The sequence below is a fragment of the Trichosurus vulpecula genome, chromosome 9 (genome assembly GCF_011100635.1).
Source record: "Trichosurus vulpecula isolate mTriVul1 chromosome 9, mTriVul1.pri, whole genome shotgun sequence".
Taxonomy (NCBI): Eukaryota; Metazoa; Chordata; class Mammalia; order Diprotodontia; family Phalangeridae; genus Trichosurus; species Trichosurus vulpecula.
This window is the reverse complement of record NC_050581.1, coordinates 116,971,332-116,983,351: the sequence shown is the minus strand read 5'-3', so window position 1 is coordinate 116,983,351 and position 12,020 is coordinate 116,971,332. Positions and strand designations below refer to the sequence as shown.

The window sequence follows — 12,020 nt, the reverse complement described above, 5'->3', positions numbered from 1 at the left end:
GTCCCATCTCCTACCCGGGGTTTAGAAAGAGAGAACTGACCTAGTATCACTTGTGTCCCTTCTGGTTCTAAACCCTATGACCTAGGACCTGGGGTGTGGATAGGGACCAAGGGGAGGGAGGATGGATGAAGGGGACACTGACTTATGATTTGAGCCTCTCTCTATCTTTACTTTAGGGAGACTCAGGCCCTCCAGGCCCTCCTGGACCCCCAGGGACACCAGGCGTTGTGGGATTCCCTGGCCATGCAGGCCCCAGAGGAGAGCCTGGGCAGCCGGGCCTTACTGGAGAGAGGGTAAGGGGGACCATGGGGTGGGTGGAACAGGAGAGGCTTCCCCGGGGATCAAATGCCTCCTCATAGCCAGTCACACAGTCAGCACGTTTGTGCTGAACCCCATTTTTCTGAAGAGACTGAAGAGAAGCAGAGACAGGCACCATTGTAGAGAGTTTGTAGACCAAGGGAGACTCAGCTGAGAAAAGTCAACCACTCTGGGGCCTGCCCTCAGGGAGCACACAGTCTGGGGAAAATGAAAGAGCCTCAGACTCAGGGCTGAGTGTAAATGCTCAGTCTCTGGGGAGAGTGGACAGGTGTGGCTTCTCTGGGCAGCATGAGTGACCTCAGGGACCTCACACAATTGTTTGTCTGTGGGGGACAGATTCCTCTGCCCTGGAGTCATCAGCCAAGGTTTCCTAAGGAGGAGGGGTTGGGGCATGAAGGATAGAGTCAGAGATCCGCTTAGAGTATCCTGGTCAACCTGCCATCCCTGAACTTCCAAATAATTTTGTGATACATATATTTCAAGGTTACTATAATCATAAAACAGTGCAAGAGAAGGAGGGGATCACGTGTGTGTGTGTGTGTGTGTGTGTGTGTGTGTGTGTGCCTGTGCATGCACATGTGTGTGTATGTCTATGTGTCTGCGTATGTGAGTGTATGTCTGTGAGTGCGTTTGTATTTGTGTCTGTGTGTGTTTTACAGTATGTCTGTGTATGAAAGTGTATATGTGTGAGTGTGTCTGTGAGTGTCTGAGTAGGTATATGTGAGTGTGTGGGGGCAGCTAGGTGGAGCAGTGAGTAGGGCACCGGCCCTGGAGTCAGGAGGACCTGAGTTCAAATCTGGCCTCAGACACTTGATACGCTAGCTGTGTGACCTTGGGCAAGTCACCTAACCCCAATTGCCCTGCCTTCCCCCCTCTAAAAAAAAGATGCGGGGCCACAAAGACAATCAGGGCCCACGGCACAGACCTGTGCAATAATAATAATAAGCATTTATATAGTGCTTACTCGTTCACGCTTTACAGCCCTGGGAAGTGGGTGCTATCATTACCCCCACTATTTATAGGCAAACAGGTGAGATGACTTGCCCAGGGTCACACAACCAGTAAATGTACTCAGGTCTTCCTGCCTCCAGGCCCAGCTCTGTCCACCGAACCAAAAGTATGGAATAAACCTAAAGGATAGGTAGGGAGGGTGGGCATGAGTTCTTGGAGGCTTCGTGTAGAGAGCGGTCCTTGCGTTGAATAATGAGGGAGGGGAGGGATTCCTGGAGGAGGCAGGGAGATGGAGCATTGAGTGTGAGGAGCAGAGAGAGAAAGACATTGGGTACAGTTTGTACAGTGTGCAGCAGGGTGACTGGTGGTAATGAGCCTAGAAGGAGAGGTGGGGGGCTTTCCAAACCAAACAGAACAGATGGTATGTCATCCAGCAGTCATAGGGAGCCACTGCAGTTTGTTGAGTTGGGGCAGCACAGTGTTAATGGTGTGTAATGGAAAAAGCATTGGTTTGGGCATCAGAAGATCCTATCATAAGATAGTTTGACAGCAGGGAGGCAACTTGGAGGATGCCTAGGCCAACTCTATCGTTTGGCTGATGAAAAAACCTGAGGTTAGAGAGAGGTTAAGTGAACAAGGTCACACAGTTGGTGTCAGAAGCAAGATTTGAACCCGGGTCCTTGGACCCCAAAGCCTGCACCCTTTCTACTATGCCACTCAGGCTCTGTTATTTACTGCTTGTGTGGCCTTGGGTGAGTCTCTTCCTATGTGTGGGCCTCAGTCTCTTCATCATAAACTAAGGAATTGATCTTGAAGGACCCTTTCTTGGAGACCAAGGTCTGAAATTAAATATTAATCTATTGTAATCGTTCAGATGAAAAGTGACTACAGCCTGAACTCAGGTGGGGGCCTTTGTGCTGGTAATGCAGTGGGATGGACAGGCCCCACCCCCGCTCCTTACTCCTCCTCTGTCTGTGTCTAGAAATACTGCTGAGATTTGGATCCTGAGTCATTAGGAAGATGGGGGCAGCCAGAGGAGGGGGAGGACGTGAGGGCTGAGAAGAGGGCTCTCTGTAAACTCTCTGCATTTCCAACCGGGAGAGTCTCCCTGTGGACCCTAACCCTCTGACCTTATTTTGTTCTATATGAGGACCTAGCTCCCTCATCCTCTCATCTCTCCTACAGGGTTTGATGGGGCCCTCTGGGAAAGAAGGGGCCCCAGGGCCTCCTGGGCTCCCAGGACCAATCGGGGCAGCGGTGAGTCCTAGCATCCATGTATCCGAGTGTCCGTGTGGCTGAATGCTCCCACATCCAGTTATCTGAGTGTCTGTATGTTCCTGGGCTCATTCCTATGGATGTCTTCTCCCAGGGCCCTCCTGACCTTGCCCAGCTGAGGGACATTACACTTCCCCAGAGAGCATGAGGCTAAACCTCCAACATTACAGATCCCTGCATCTCCTCCCATTCTCCTCCTCTTCACATTTCTCTATCTGTTCACAGGGACCACCCGGGGCCTCTGGACCCAAAGGAGACAAGGTAAGAAGAGAGGGCTGAGGGAGAGACTTGGAGAAAGTAGAGAAGAGAGGTGTGGAGGAGGGGGAGGCCCTGGTCCTTGGCCCCTCCCTCTCCACACCCCTCACCCCTCCAGCTAGAGCAAGCAAGCTCATCTGCCTCTTTATCAGGGAGATCCTGGAGTGGGGCAGCCAGGAGCCCGAGGAGAGAGAGGGGATCAGGGCATCCGGGTATGTATGCCTTTGAGTATGGGAGTCTCCATAGATGCAACCAGGCAGCAACCATTGCTCCTAGCCTGGGAGGTGGGGAAGGTCACTCCATGGACCCTTAACCTCACCCCAATTCCTTATTCCCTAAAATCTTGCTGCCCTATCTCTGAGACCCCTACATTCCTGTGAAACCTGACTTCTCTTCCAGGGTGAAAATGGCCGTCCTGGTCTGGAAGGAGACAGAGGTCCCGCGGTAAGAGTAGGAGCATCCTGCTGTGGTGTAAATCCTAGTGCATATTTCATTCATTCAGGATTTATTAGGCACCTACTATGTGTGGAACCCATTGCTAGGTGCTGGGGGAGGTAAAAGTTTGCCTTAGACTCAGTCCCTGCCCTCCCAGAGCTCACTGATTATCAGGGAGATAATCTGCAATATTAGAGATAAGCACATTTGAGTGGGCGGCTGAACCTGAACTTGGCACCCTAACCCATCGAAGGGATTTCTGCTCCTCCACATTCTCAAAGCATTTTGCTCAAGCCTCCCTCTCGTCCTGGCCTCACTCGCTGGCATCGGTTATTTCTGTACGTGTTCTTTACCTTGTTAGAGCATAAGCATCTTGAAAGCAGGGTCTGGGTCAGTGCCACCGATGGGTTCCTCTGGCTAAATCCAGGACTTCGCACATAGTGTTGTCCCTGGGACATGAGGACCAAAGAGATTTACCCACATGTCCAAGAGAGCCCAGGCTGTTTATCTCTACCCTTAACACCTCCCCTGACCTTCCCACCACTCTTCCCCAGGAGTTACCCCCAGTCTCTTTCCCAGATGGCTTCATTAATTTTGCTCCCATTTTCCCCTCCCATAGGGCCCTCCAGGGAACCGGGGGGAACGAGGAGACAAGGTGAGTATGTGTGGATAGGATGGGGCCAGGCCCCAAGGAGTGTGGGAACATAGCCATGAATGCATGCATGTATATGTGTGTGCATGTATATGTATGTGTGTATGTGCAGGAGCACCCATATGTGAGGGTTGGGGGCCAGAGACCATGAAAAGGGGAGGTGTCTGAGAGTGGGGGTGCTAAGGGAGCGAGATCTCCAGCCCATCCTCCCTTCCCAGAGCTGTGTGATCTTGGGGAGATTTCTTGCCCTCTCTGGGCCTCAGTTTCTTCATGTGAAAAAAGAAGGGGTCAGATCAGATATCTCTGAACTTTTGTCCAGCTTCATGTCCTATGATCTTATGAAATTCAATGGTCCTGGGCTGAGTAAACCTTTTCCCCCCTCTCCTGTCTCTCTTTCCTCCCCTTCTTCTGGCAGGGTGATGCAGGAGCCCCTGGACTGAAAGGTGACAAGGTGAGATGGGGAAGGGAAGAGGGGAGTATGGAAGGAGGAGGCCAGGGGGGAAGGATGAAGACAGTGGATGGAAGGGGGGATGTCTGTGACTCATAGCTCTTTCTCTCCCTCTCCTCTCCTGTCAGGGTGATACAGCTGTGATCGAGGGGCCTCCTGGGCCTCGAGGCCCCAAGGGAGAGACAGTGAGTTGGCAAATGGAGAAATGGGGTGGCGGAGGCTTGGGTTGGCTATGAGGAGGGGATGGGGGAAGTCTGAGTGGCATGCTTCCTGGGAGATCCCTGCCCTCTCCCAATCTGCCATGGTCCCCAGATACCTGGGGTCCCTAAGTATGGGTTAGACTCCTGAGGGCTAGGCTCTGGCCACTTCCTGATGGAGAATCTAAGGAATGAAGAAGTTAGGTTCAGAATGTTCTAATTTATCTCATCTTCACTGCTCATTTTGGGTCAAGAAGGAAGGACTTGGTGATGTTTGTTGGGACTGAACCTGGAGAGTTTCCCTAGGGAAAATAATAATTCTCAAATGGAAAAATACATTTTTTTTCTATTACTGTCCCTTCTCTTTCCCAATTCAGGGTGACCGAGGCCTGAGAGGCTTAGATGGTGACAAAGGAGCCAGAGGGGACATGGGCCTTCCTGGGGAAAAGGTGAGGATAGTGGTTGGGCCAGAAAGTTGGGCAGGGTGGGGTAGGGGGCAGAATGGCGCTATTCTCCAGAAGCATCTTGGTGTGATGGATAGCATGCTGGACTGGACTCAGGAAGACCTGAGTTCAAATTCCAGCTCAAATACTTCCTAGTTCGATGACACTGGGCAAGTCAGTCTTGGTGCCTCAGTTCCCTGAGGGAGGGAGGGAGATGAGGGAGAGGGTTGGACTTGAAGGCTTTTGGTTCTCTTCCAACTCTGAATCTGTGATGGCATTCTCCTGACACTCTCTCTACCCCCATTTCCATAGGGCGTGAAGGGAGAACTGGGAGACAAAGGCTCTCCTGGTTCCCAGGGTGTTCGAGGTCCCACAGGGCAGAAGGTAAGGACACAGCCAAAGGCACATGTTGGTTGCATGTATAGGTTCCTCTGGCCTTAGGTATTTGTTACGTCTTCACAGGAGCCACCTTTACAATTAGCTGTGTGTATCATGTATGTCCCACAACTGTCTGTGTGTGGATTATGTGAATGTCCTCTCTGGGTTATCCCTAGCATATGGTAGTGTGTCTGGCACCCATCAGGTCTTAGCTTGATTGCCCCTAACTTCACGGGTTCCGTGTGCCAGCTGTAGGTGGTGCCACGACTTCCTGTGTACTCAGTCTTGACTCCCAGAAGCCTCCTGGGATTCTACCCCTCCCACCCCCCACCCCACTCTGACTGTCTTTTCCCCACAGGGTGAGACTGGTGACCCAGGGATCCCCGGGGCAACGGTGAGACATCCTTTCCTCTGAGCCCCCATTCATCTATAGCCCATGCTGACTATGACCCTTGCCTCCTAGGACCCTTCCCTGTTCTTAACCTCCATACCTTCCATTTGATCCCAGCCCTTCTCCATGCACGTGCTCCATGGCCCTGTCTGAGGTGCTCACTCTCCTTCCCTCAGGGTCTCTCTGGGAAGGACGGCACTCCTGGCGCCCATGGAGGGAAAGGAGAGCCAGGCTTTATGGGCCCCCGAGGTCCTAAGGTAGGTGCAGGGGTAGGAGTTGTGCCCAGGAAAGTTGGTGTTAGGGTTGGGAGTCAAGGTGGTGGGCAGGAGTTGATAATGTACAGGGCAGAGTCCTGGCTCCAGAATTAGGAAACCTGCCCCCTGGTTCCACTGTTAGTTTGCTTTGTGGCTACAGGTTAGTAACTTCCTCTTTCTTGACCTCAGTTTCTTGCTCTGACAAATAAGGGGTGGGAGGTGGGTGGGACCAGATGGGTCTCTAGGGTCCTTTTCAACTCATAAAGGATTCGACTTAATGGGTCAAGGTCGAGGTGGTGGGAGATGGGACTGGTGATGAGGGGGACTCATCAGCATCTGTCCTGCAGGGAGATCGGGGCCTGAAAGGGGCCTGTGGCCAAGATGGGGAGAAGGGGGACAAGGTAAGGAACATCCTGGGGAAGGGACTGGGTGATGCTGGGAAGAAGGTCTGTCTTTCATGGGGTGGTGGAGTCAGACTGGGGCATTTCAGCATATGACTGAATTACCCTCTCTTCCTTTATTGGATTTTTTTGGTCTTCTTCCACCCTTAGGGGGAAGCAGGTCTGCATGGACGGCCTGGACTCCCTGGACGGAAAGGAGAGCCGGTGAGGGGTGTGGGGGTAGCTAGGGGCAAACACAGCTGGGGTGCCCTCCATCACATCTGGAGGAAGTGGGCTCACGTTTAAAGGGAGATGAAAGGGTCAATGCATTTGGGGGCTTTGCTCTCATCTGAGGAGGGGCCTTGCTCTAGTGTGGGGGTCACATCTGGGTCATGGGGGCAAATGGGGCTAGACTCACATCTTATTCCTTCTCAGGGGGAGATGGGGCTGCCAGGCCTGTCGGGGCATCCAGGAAAGGAGGGTTTGATTGGCCCTAAGGTATGAAGTTGGAGGGGACCTCTCTGCTCTCTGGTGCTAGAATCTGAGTCTAAACCCCACTAGGCTGCTGAAGGGGGTGTGTGTAAGTGTAGATATCCCCCTTGGTGGGGAGCAGGGTGGAATTAGGGGACTGGAGGGGATGGGAGTCTGATGGGATGCAGGAAAGAAGGGCAGAGCTGGAGGAGGCTAGGGGTAGGGGAGGGGAGGATGGGGCCCCCTGAGACTTAACCATTTTCTCTCCTAGGGTGACCGAGGCTTTGATGGTCAGCAAGGACCCAAGGGTGACCAGGGCGAGAAAGGGGAGCGGGTATGTAAGAGAAGAGGTCATGTTTCCTCATCAGAGCAGTCCATATACCTTCTGGCTGAAGCTGGTGCAAGAAATTCTATTTTTTTAAATAATATTTTATTCTTCCCCCAATTACTGATATAGGGGATTCTAGCTGGCCATGATCCTGACCTTAATTATTCATCTAAAATGGGCTCGCAGAATCGGGGTGAGAATCAGGAGAAATGATACATGGAAAACACTCTGTGAACTTTCAAGAGTGATAGAAATGTTTACTTTTATTACTTTAATTGTCAGTGTGGCCTAGTAGATAGAGTGCTGAATTTGGGAGGGAGCCTGGAAGCCCTGGGTTCAAATCCCATCCCTGGCACTAGCTGTGGAATTTGGACAAGGCATATAACCTTGGAGCCTCAGTTTCCTCATCTGTAAAACAGGGAGAGGGTTGTTGTGAAGCCTAGAGATAATTTATGTTGAAGGCTTTGCAAACTTCTCCTTGATATATAAATATCAGGCTTTGTTTTCATTTGGACTTCAATCAATCTGTAGACATTTTTAAAGCACCTACTATGTGCCAACCATTGTAGTAAGCATTGAGGATATAAAAGGAGGCAAAAGACAGTCCTTGCCCTCAGGGAGCTTGCACTTTAGTGGGAGCTTGTGACTTCATTGGTGTGGCTGGCCAATGTAAGACGTACCTCAGTCTTAGAGAGGTGCCTGGTTCCCCAAGACATCAAGGGACTTGTCCACATTCACACAGTCAGTAGGTACCAGAGGCTAGATTTGAATCCTGGGCTTCCAGACCCAGGGGTCAGTTCTCCACCTACTGCCACAGGCTGGCCTCCAAGGGCTGTCGATCCCTGTTGTTATTGTTCATCTTCAATGTCTTCATTGTTATCACCCCTTTCTCCCGCAGGGGCCTCCTGGTGTTGGGGGGATCCAAGGCCCCAGGGGCAGTGACGGAGCCCCTGGACCCCTTGGGCCTCCAGGCAGCATCGGCCCTAAAGGTCCTGAGGGCATTCAGGGGCAAAAGGTGAGTAACCTTCCTGTGGTCCTAACCGTGGCCTTTGGCATTGACCATAATCTTTAGGAATTGTACTCAATCTTGGAGCTCTTGGCTGTGGGCACACCGAGCTGCACCTTTAGCAGGGCCTTCTCTCTCAGTCAAAGAAAAGAGATTACTTTTTAGAAGGGTGGAAGGGGGTGTTGGAGCCTCTGGCTCATCATTTCTCCTGTTCATTGTCTCCTGCAGGGGGAGAGGGGCCCCCCTGGAGAGAGTGTGGTTGGAGCTCGAGGGGTCCCTGGAATCCCAGGAGAGCGTGGGGAGCAGGTGAGTCTGGGCTTCTGAGGGAATGTTGTGGGTTGTTGGGAGAGTTTCAGGGACACTCGAAGGCCTGGGCTGGTCCCCTGGACTGCATCTTCTAGGGAGCAGAGGGCGTAGTCAACTTATTATTCATAATGCATCTAGGGGGCTTTGCTCCCATTTGGGGAGGGGTTTGCTCAAGTCTGGGAGTGCTCACGTCTGGGTCATGGTGGGGAGTGGGTTAGACCCATATCTCATTCTTTCTCAGTGCGAGCTGGGGCTGCCAGGCCTCTTGGGGCCACCAGGGAAGGAGGGCATATTATGTCCTTCCTTCTGAACCCACTCCTCCCTGCACATGGCACCTTCATTTATCCTTTTTCTCACGCCTGTAACTTTGGGGTCCCCTTTGCCTCTTCCCTCTCCCTTCCAAATGGTTTTTGAGTCCTGGGGTTTCTGTCTCCTGGGATGTCTCACCTGTGTCCCCTCCTCTTGAGCCTCACACTGTCACTGTCACATACTTCCTCTTGTGCAGCTGCTGAATTCCTAGTCATCCTTGTCCAGGAAGCCTATACTGATTTCTCTTGTCAATACTTATCCCCCTCCATCTTACAGAGCAATTTGTTTTATAACTAACGCACTGGTTATGTTGTATTGGGTATCATAGGTATATGTTGGCCTTTAGAATCCCATTAGAAGGCTAAACACGAGAGCAGGGACCTAACTATCTTGGTACCTCTCCCAGCTCAGCACAGGGCTCTGTATACAGTAGGCACTTAGTGCTTGGTGACCTGAATTGAGTTCCTGTCTCTCTCAGGGAAGCCCAGGTCCTATGGGCCCCCAAGGAGAGAAGGGGGAGCCATCTATGACGGTGAGTGACACCCCTCCTGTCAGAGGTGTGGGGAGGAGGACAAGAGGATGGAGCAGGGGGGAAGGGCAGGACCTCTCCCACCTTGGAGTGGGCTAAGTGTTAACTCTGTGCCCTTCCAGGCATCTGACATCCGGAGCTTCATCCGACAAGAGATGAGTCAGCATTGCGGTGAGGAGGGGCAGGGGGAGGGATGAAAGGGGAACTCCAGGATTGTGTGAAAGAGTCCATTCCTCCTCTCCCCCATCCGCCTCACCAAATGTCAGGGGCCCAGGGTTCCCTGTGTATAACTTGGGAGTTGGGGGAAGGAGATCTGGGGCAGGAAGTAAGGCCTGCCTCAGGTTGTGAATGTGTCCTTCTCTTTCTGTCTTCTCCAGCCTGTGGGGGTCAGTTTATCTCATCAGGATCAAGTAAGCCTCGTGCCTTGTCCCTCACTTCTAAGCCCTGTCCATTCCTTTTGCCTTTTAATCCTTTTTCCTCACTCACCCCTCACCTCCTCATTCTTGGCTTTTGTACTTCTAGCTAGCCCTCACCTTTGATCTCTATCTGCATCCCTCTAACCCTGGCCCCTCTGAACTTGACTCTTCCCTTTAACCTCTCTTTAACCTGTGACCCCAAACCCCACAAATATTGTGGACCCACCTTTGGGTCCCTGGCCCCACCTTCTCTCCAAGGTAGAAGAGTGGCTGGCTAGGTCCCTGTGCCCATGATGTGTGGTGGTCTTCCCCTCCTAGGACCCCTTCCCAGTTACTCTGCAGACACCCCAGGCCCTGGCTCCTGGCCCCACCCTGTACCTGTGCTGAGGCTCTCCCATGCTGAAGAGGAAGGTGAGTCTTTAGGAAGCAGCCCAAGAGCCATATCTGGCCTGGGTCCAGGGAGGGAACAGGGGCACCTACCACTCAGTGCTCTATGTTGGTGATACAAGGATCAGAAGGAATAGGGCGGTCAATGAGACTTCCTGCAGGTGGTGAGTGCATAGGCCATCATTAGGGCTCTGGCTTCCAGGGCTGGGTGGATGGAGCAGGGTGAACCCAGGACCTAAAGTCTGGGTCCTGGTCCTCCTTTCCCTAGGGCCGGGGCCTCCAGAAGATGATGAGTACTCCATGGAGGATTACGAGGACGTGGAGGGTGATGCTACTGAGGAGCCTTGGGCAGCTGGTGATGGTGAGACCCCCCTGCCCTCCCCAGATCTGCCCTAGAGCCCCTGACTTAGAGGTACCCCCCAATCCCCCCACACTGAATTCCTCCTCACTGGCCTCCATCTCAGGTTTGTGTTCTCTGCCAATGGATGAAGGCTCTTGCTCCAATTACACCCTGCGATGGTATCACCGCCCTGGCAGGGGCTGTCAACCCTTTGTATTTGGTGGCTGTGAGGGCAATGCCAACCGCTTCAGTTCCCGTGAGGACTGTGAACGACAATGTCTACCCCACGGAGGCCCAGGTATGTCTGTATGATCTACCTGGGAGCCCCTGGTCTGAGGGAGTGCTTGGCCCCTGCCCTCAGAGACTCCCCTGCCCTCAGGGAGCCCCTGGTCTGAGAGGGAGATGTTTCCTGGCTTTAGGGAAGTCTCCATGTGCCAGGCTCTATGCTAAACCCAGTGCATACAAAGAGGGACAAAAATGATACAAAAAGACAGTTCCAGACCCTAAGAGCTGACGATCCAGTGGGAGAGACAACATGCAAACAACCATGCACAGTCATAATAAATGTTTGACTGACTGAAGGGGGCAGACACGGCCCCTTGCCTCAGGGAGTCCCTGGTCTGGGGCGGGAGGGAGGGGAAGCTGTCTTTAAGCTGTAAAGGCCTAGTCCAGGCAGGATGGAGTTGTTCAGGACAAGTTTTCTGGAAGAGGAGGAGGATTTTCAGAGAGGTGCTAGGAGATGCAGAGGAGGGTGGCAGAGGGTCCTGAGAGGACAGCTCAGTCATCCTCCTCCTAATCTCTCCTAGGTGCTCCCCCTGCCTCCTAGAGTTGAGGTGTCGGAATGGACAGAGTGCCTGGGTCCCTGGGCACTGGTCCCTGGCCCCCTGCTGAGGGGGAGTGAGTACTGATCCTGGAGAAGTCACTGGGGGGTTGCAGAAGGGCCTGGCCCCTACCCCCACCCTTTATCTCCCTCAGATGGGGCCCGAGGGGAACTTGGTGCTACATGGGTGTGTACGTGTATGTTTGTCAGTATCCGTGAAACTATGTCCAGTGAAAGGGCTGAGGGGTCTACCTGGTCCCCCTCCTGCCTCCCCTCTCAATTCCTGCCCCTGTCCTCCAGGCCCAAATGACTGGGGGGACGAGGGCAGGTGGTGCTAACAGAGCTGACCTCCAATGGACTGTCTGTGTGTCTGTCTGGCCCCTGCTCCGCTGCTGGCTCTGATGGTGCTGACCCAGGTCAAGGACAAGGGGACATGGGCAAGGGGTAGCTCCCTTGTGGGCTCCACTCCACCTCTTTGGTCCCAGGTTGGGGTATGTCTTGGAATCATTAAAGCTGCTGTTTTCAAGGGTGTCCTGCTTTGTGTCTGTGAGGGGGGATGTCGGGAGGATGGCACAGAGGGGATGGGGAACATCTTGTATTTGTCTGGTATCAGGGATTCATTTAGCCAAGAATGAAGAGCGAATGGTGCTGATGAAGGGCTCGTGGAGTCCAGTGTGGGTTGTGTGATGTCTGGATGGGCACCAGACCGGGGGGCTGCTTGTCGGGGCTGA

At 53.0% G+C, this 12,020-nt stretch overlaps 1 protein-coding gene across 1 annotated transcript in view; it reads left to right on the top strand.

Annotated features, from left to right (window-relative positions):
- The window catches only part of COL7A1 (collagen type VII alpha 1 chain), a 60,111-nt gene extending 48,795 nt beyond the window's left edge, over window positions 1–11,316 (top strand). Inside the window, exons 95-119 of the mRNA XM_036738329.1 lie at window positions 177–293; window positions 2,455–2,526; window positions 2,770–2,805; window positions 2,952–3,011; window positions 3,199–3,243; window positions 3,854–3,889; window positions 4,302–4,337; window positions 4,463–4,519; window positions 4,909–4,980; window positions 5,287–5,358; window positions 5,711–5,746; window positions 5,920–6,000; window positions 6,345–6,398; window positions 6,549–6,602; window positions 6,813–6,875; window positions 7,120–7,182; window positions 8,075–8,191; window positions 8,411–8,488; window positions 9,276–9,329; window positions 9,449–9,497; window positions 9,704–9,736; window positions 10,061–10,153; window positions 10,398–10,490; window positions 10,594–10,767; window positions 11,276–11,316. Of these exons, the coding sequence (XP_036594224.1) occupies window positions 177–293; window positions 2,455–2,526; window positions 2,770–2,805; window positions 2,952–3,011; window positions 3,199–3,243; window positions 3,854–3,889; window positions 4,302–4,337; window positions 4,463–4,519; window positions 4,909–4,980; window positions 5,287–5,358; window positions 5,711–5,746; window positions 5,920–6,000; window positions 6,345–6,398; window positions 6,549–6,602; window positions 6,813–6,875; window positions 7,120–7,182; window positions 8,075–8,191; window positions 8,411–8,488; window positions 9,276–9,329; window positions 9,449–9,497; window positions 9,704–9,736; window positions 10,061–10,153; window positions 10,398–10,490; window positions 10,594–10,767; window positions 11,276–11,295 (1,665 nt within the window). The 3' untranslated portion in view covers window positions 11,296–11,316. The remainder of the gene's footprint in view (window positions 1–176; window positions 294–2,454; window positions 2,527–2,769; window positions 2,806–2,951; window positions 3,012–3,198; window positions 3,244–3,853; window positions 3,890–4,301; window positions 4,338–4,462; window positions 4,520–4,908; window positions 4,981–5,286; window positions 5,359–5,710; window positions 5,747–5,919; window positions 6,001–6,344; window positions 6,399–6,548; window positions 6,603–6,812; window positions 6,876–7,119; window positions 7,183–8,074; window positions 8,192–8,410; window positions 8,489–9,275; window positions 9,330–9,448; window positions 9,498–9,703; window positions 9,737–10,060; window positions 10,154–10,397; window positions 10,491–10,593; window positions 10,768–11,275) is intronic.
- The last annotated feature ends 704 nt before the right edge of the window (window positions 11,317–12,020 follow it).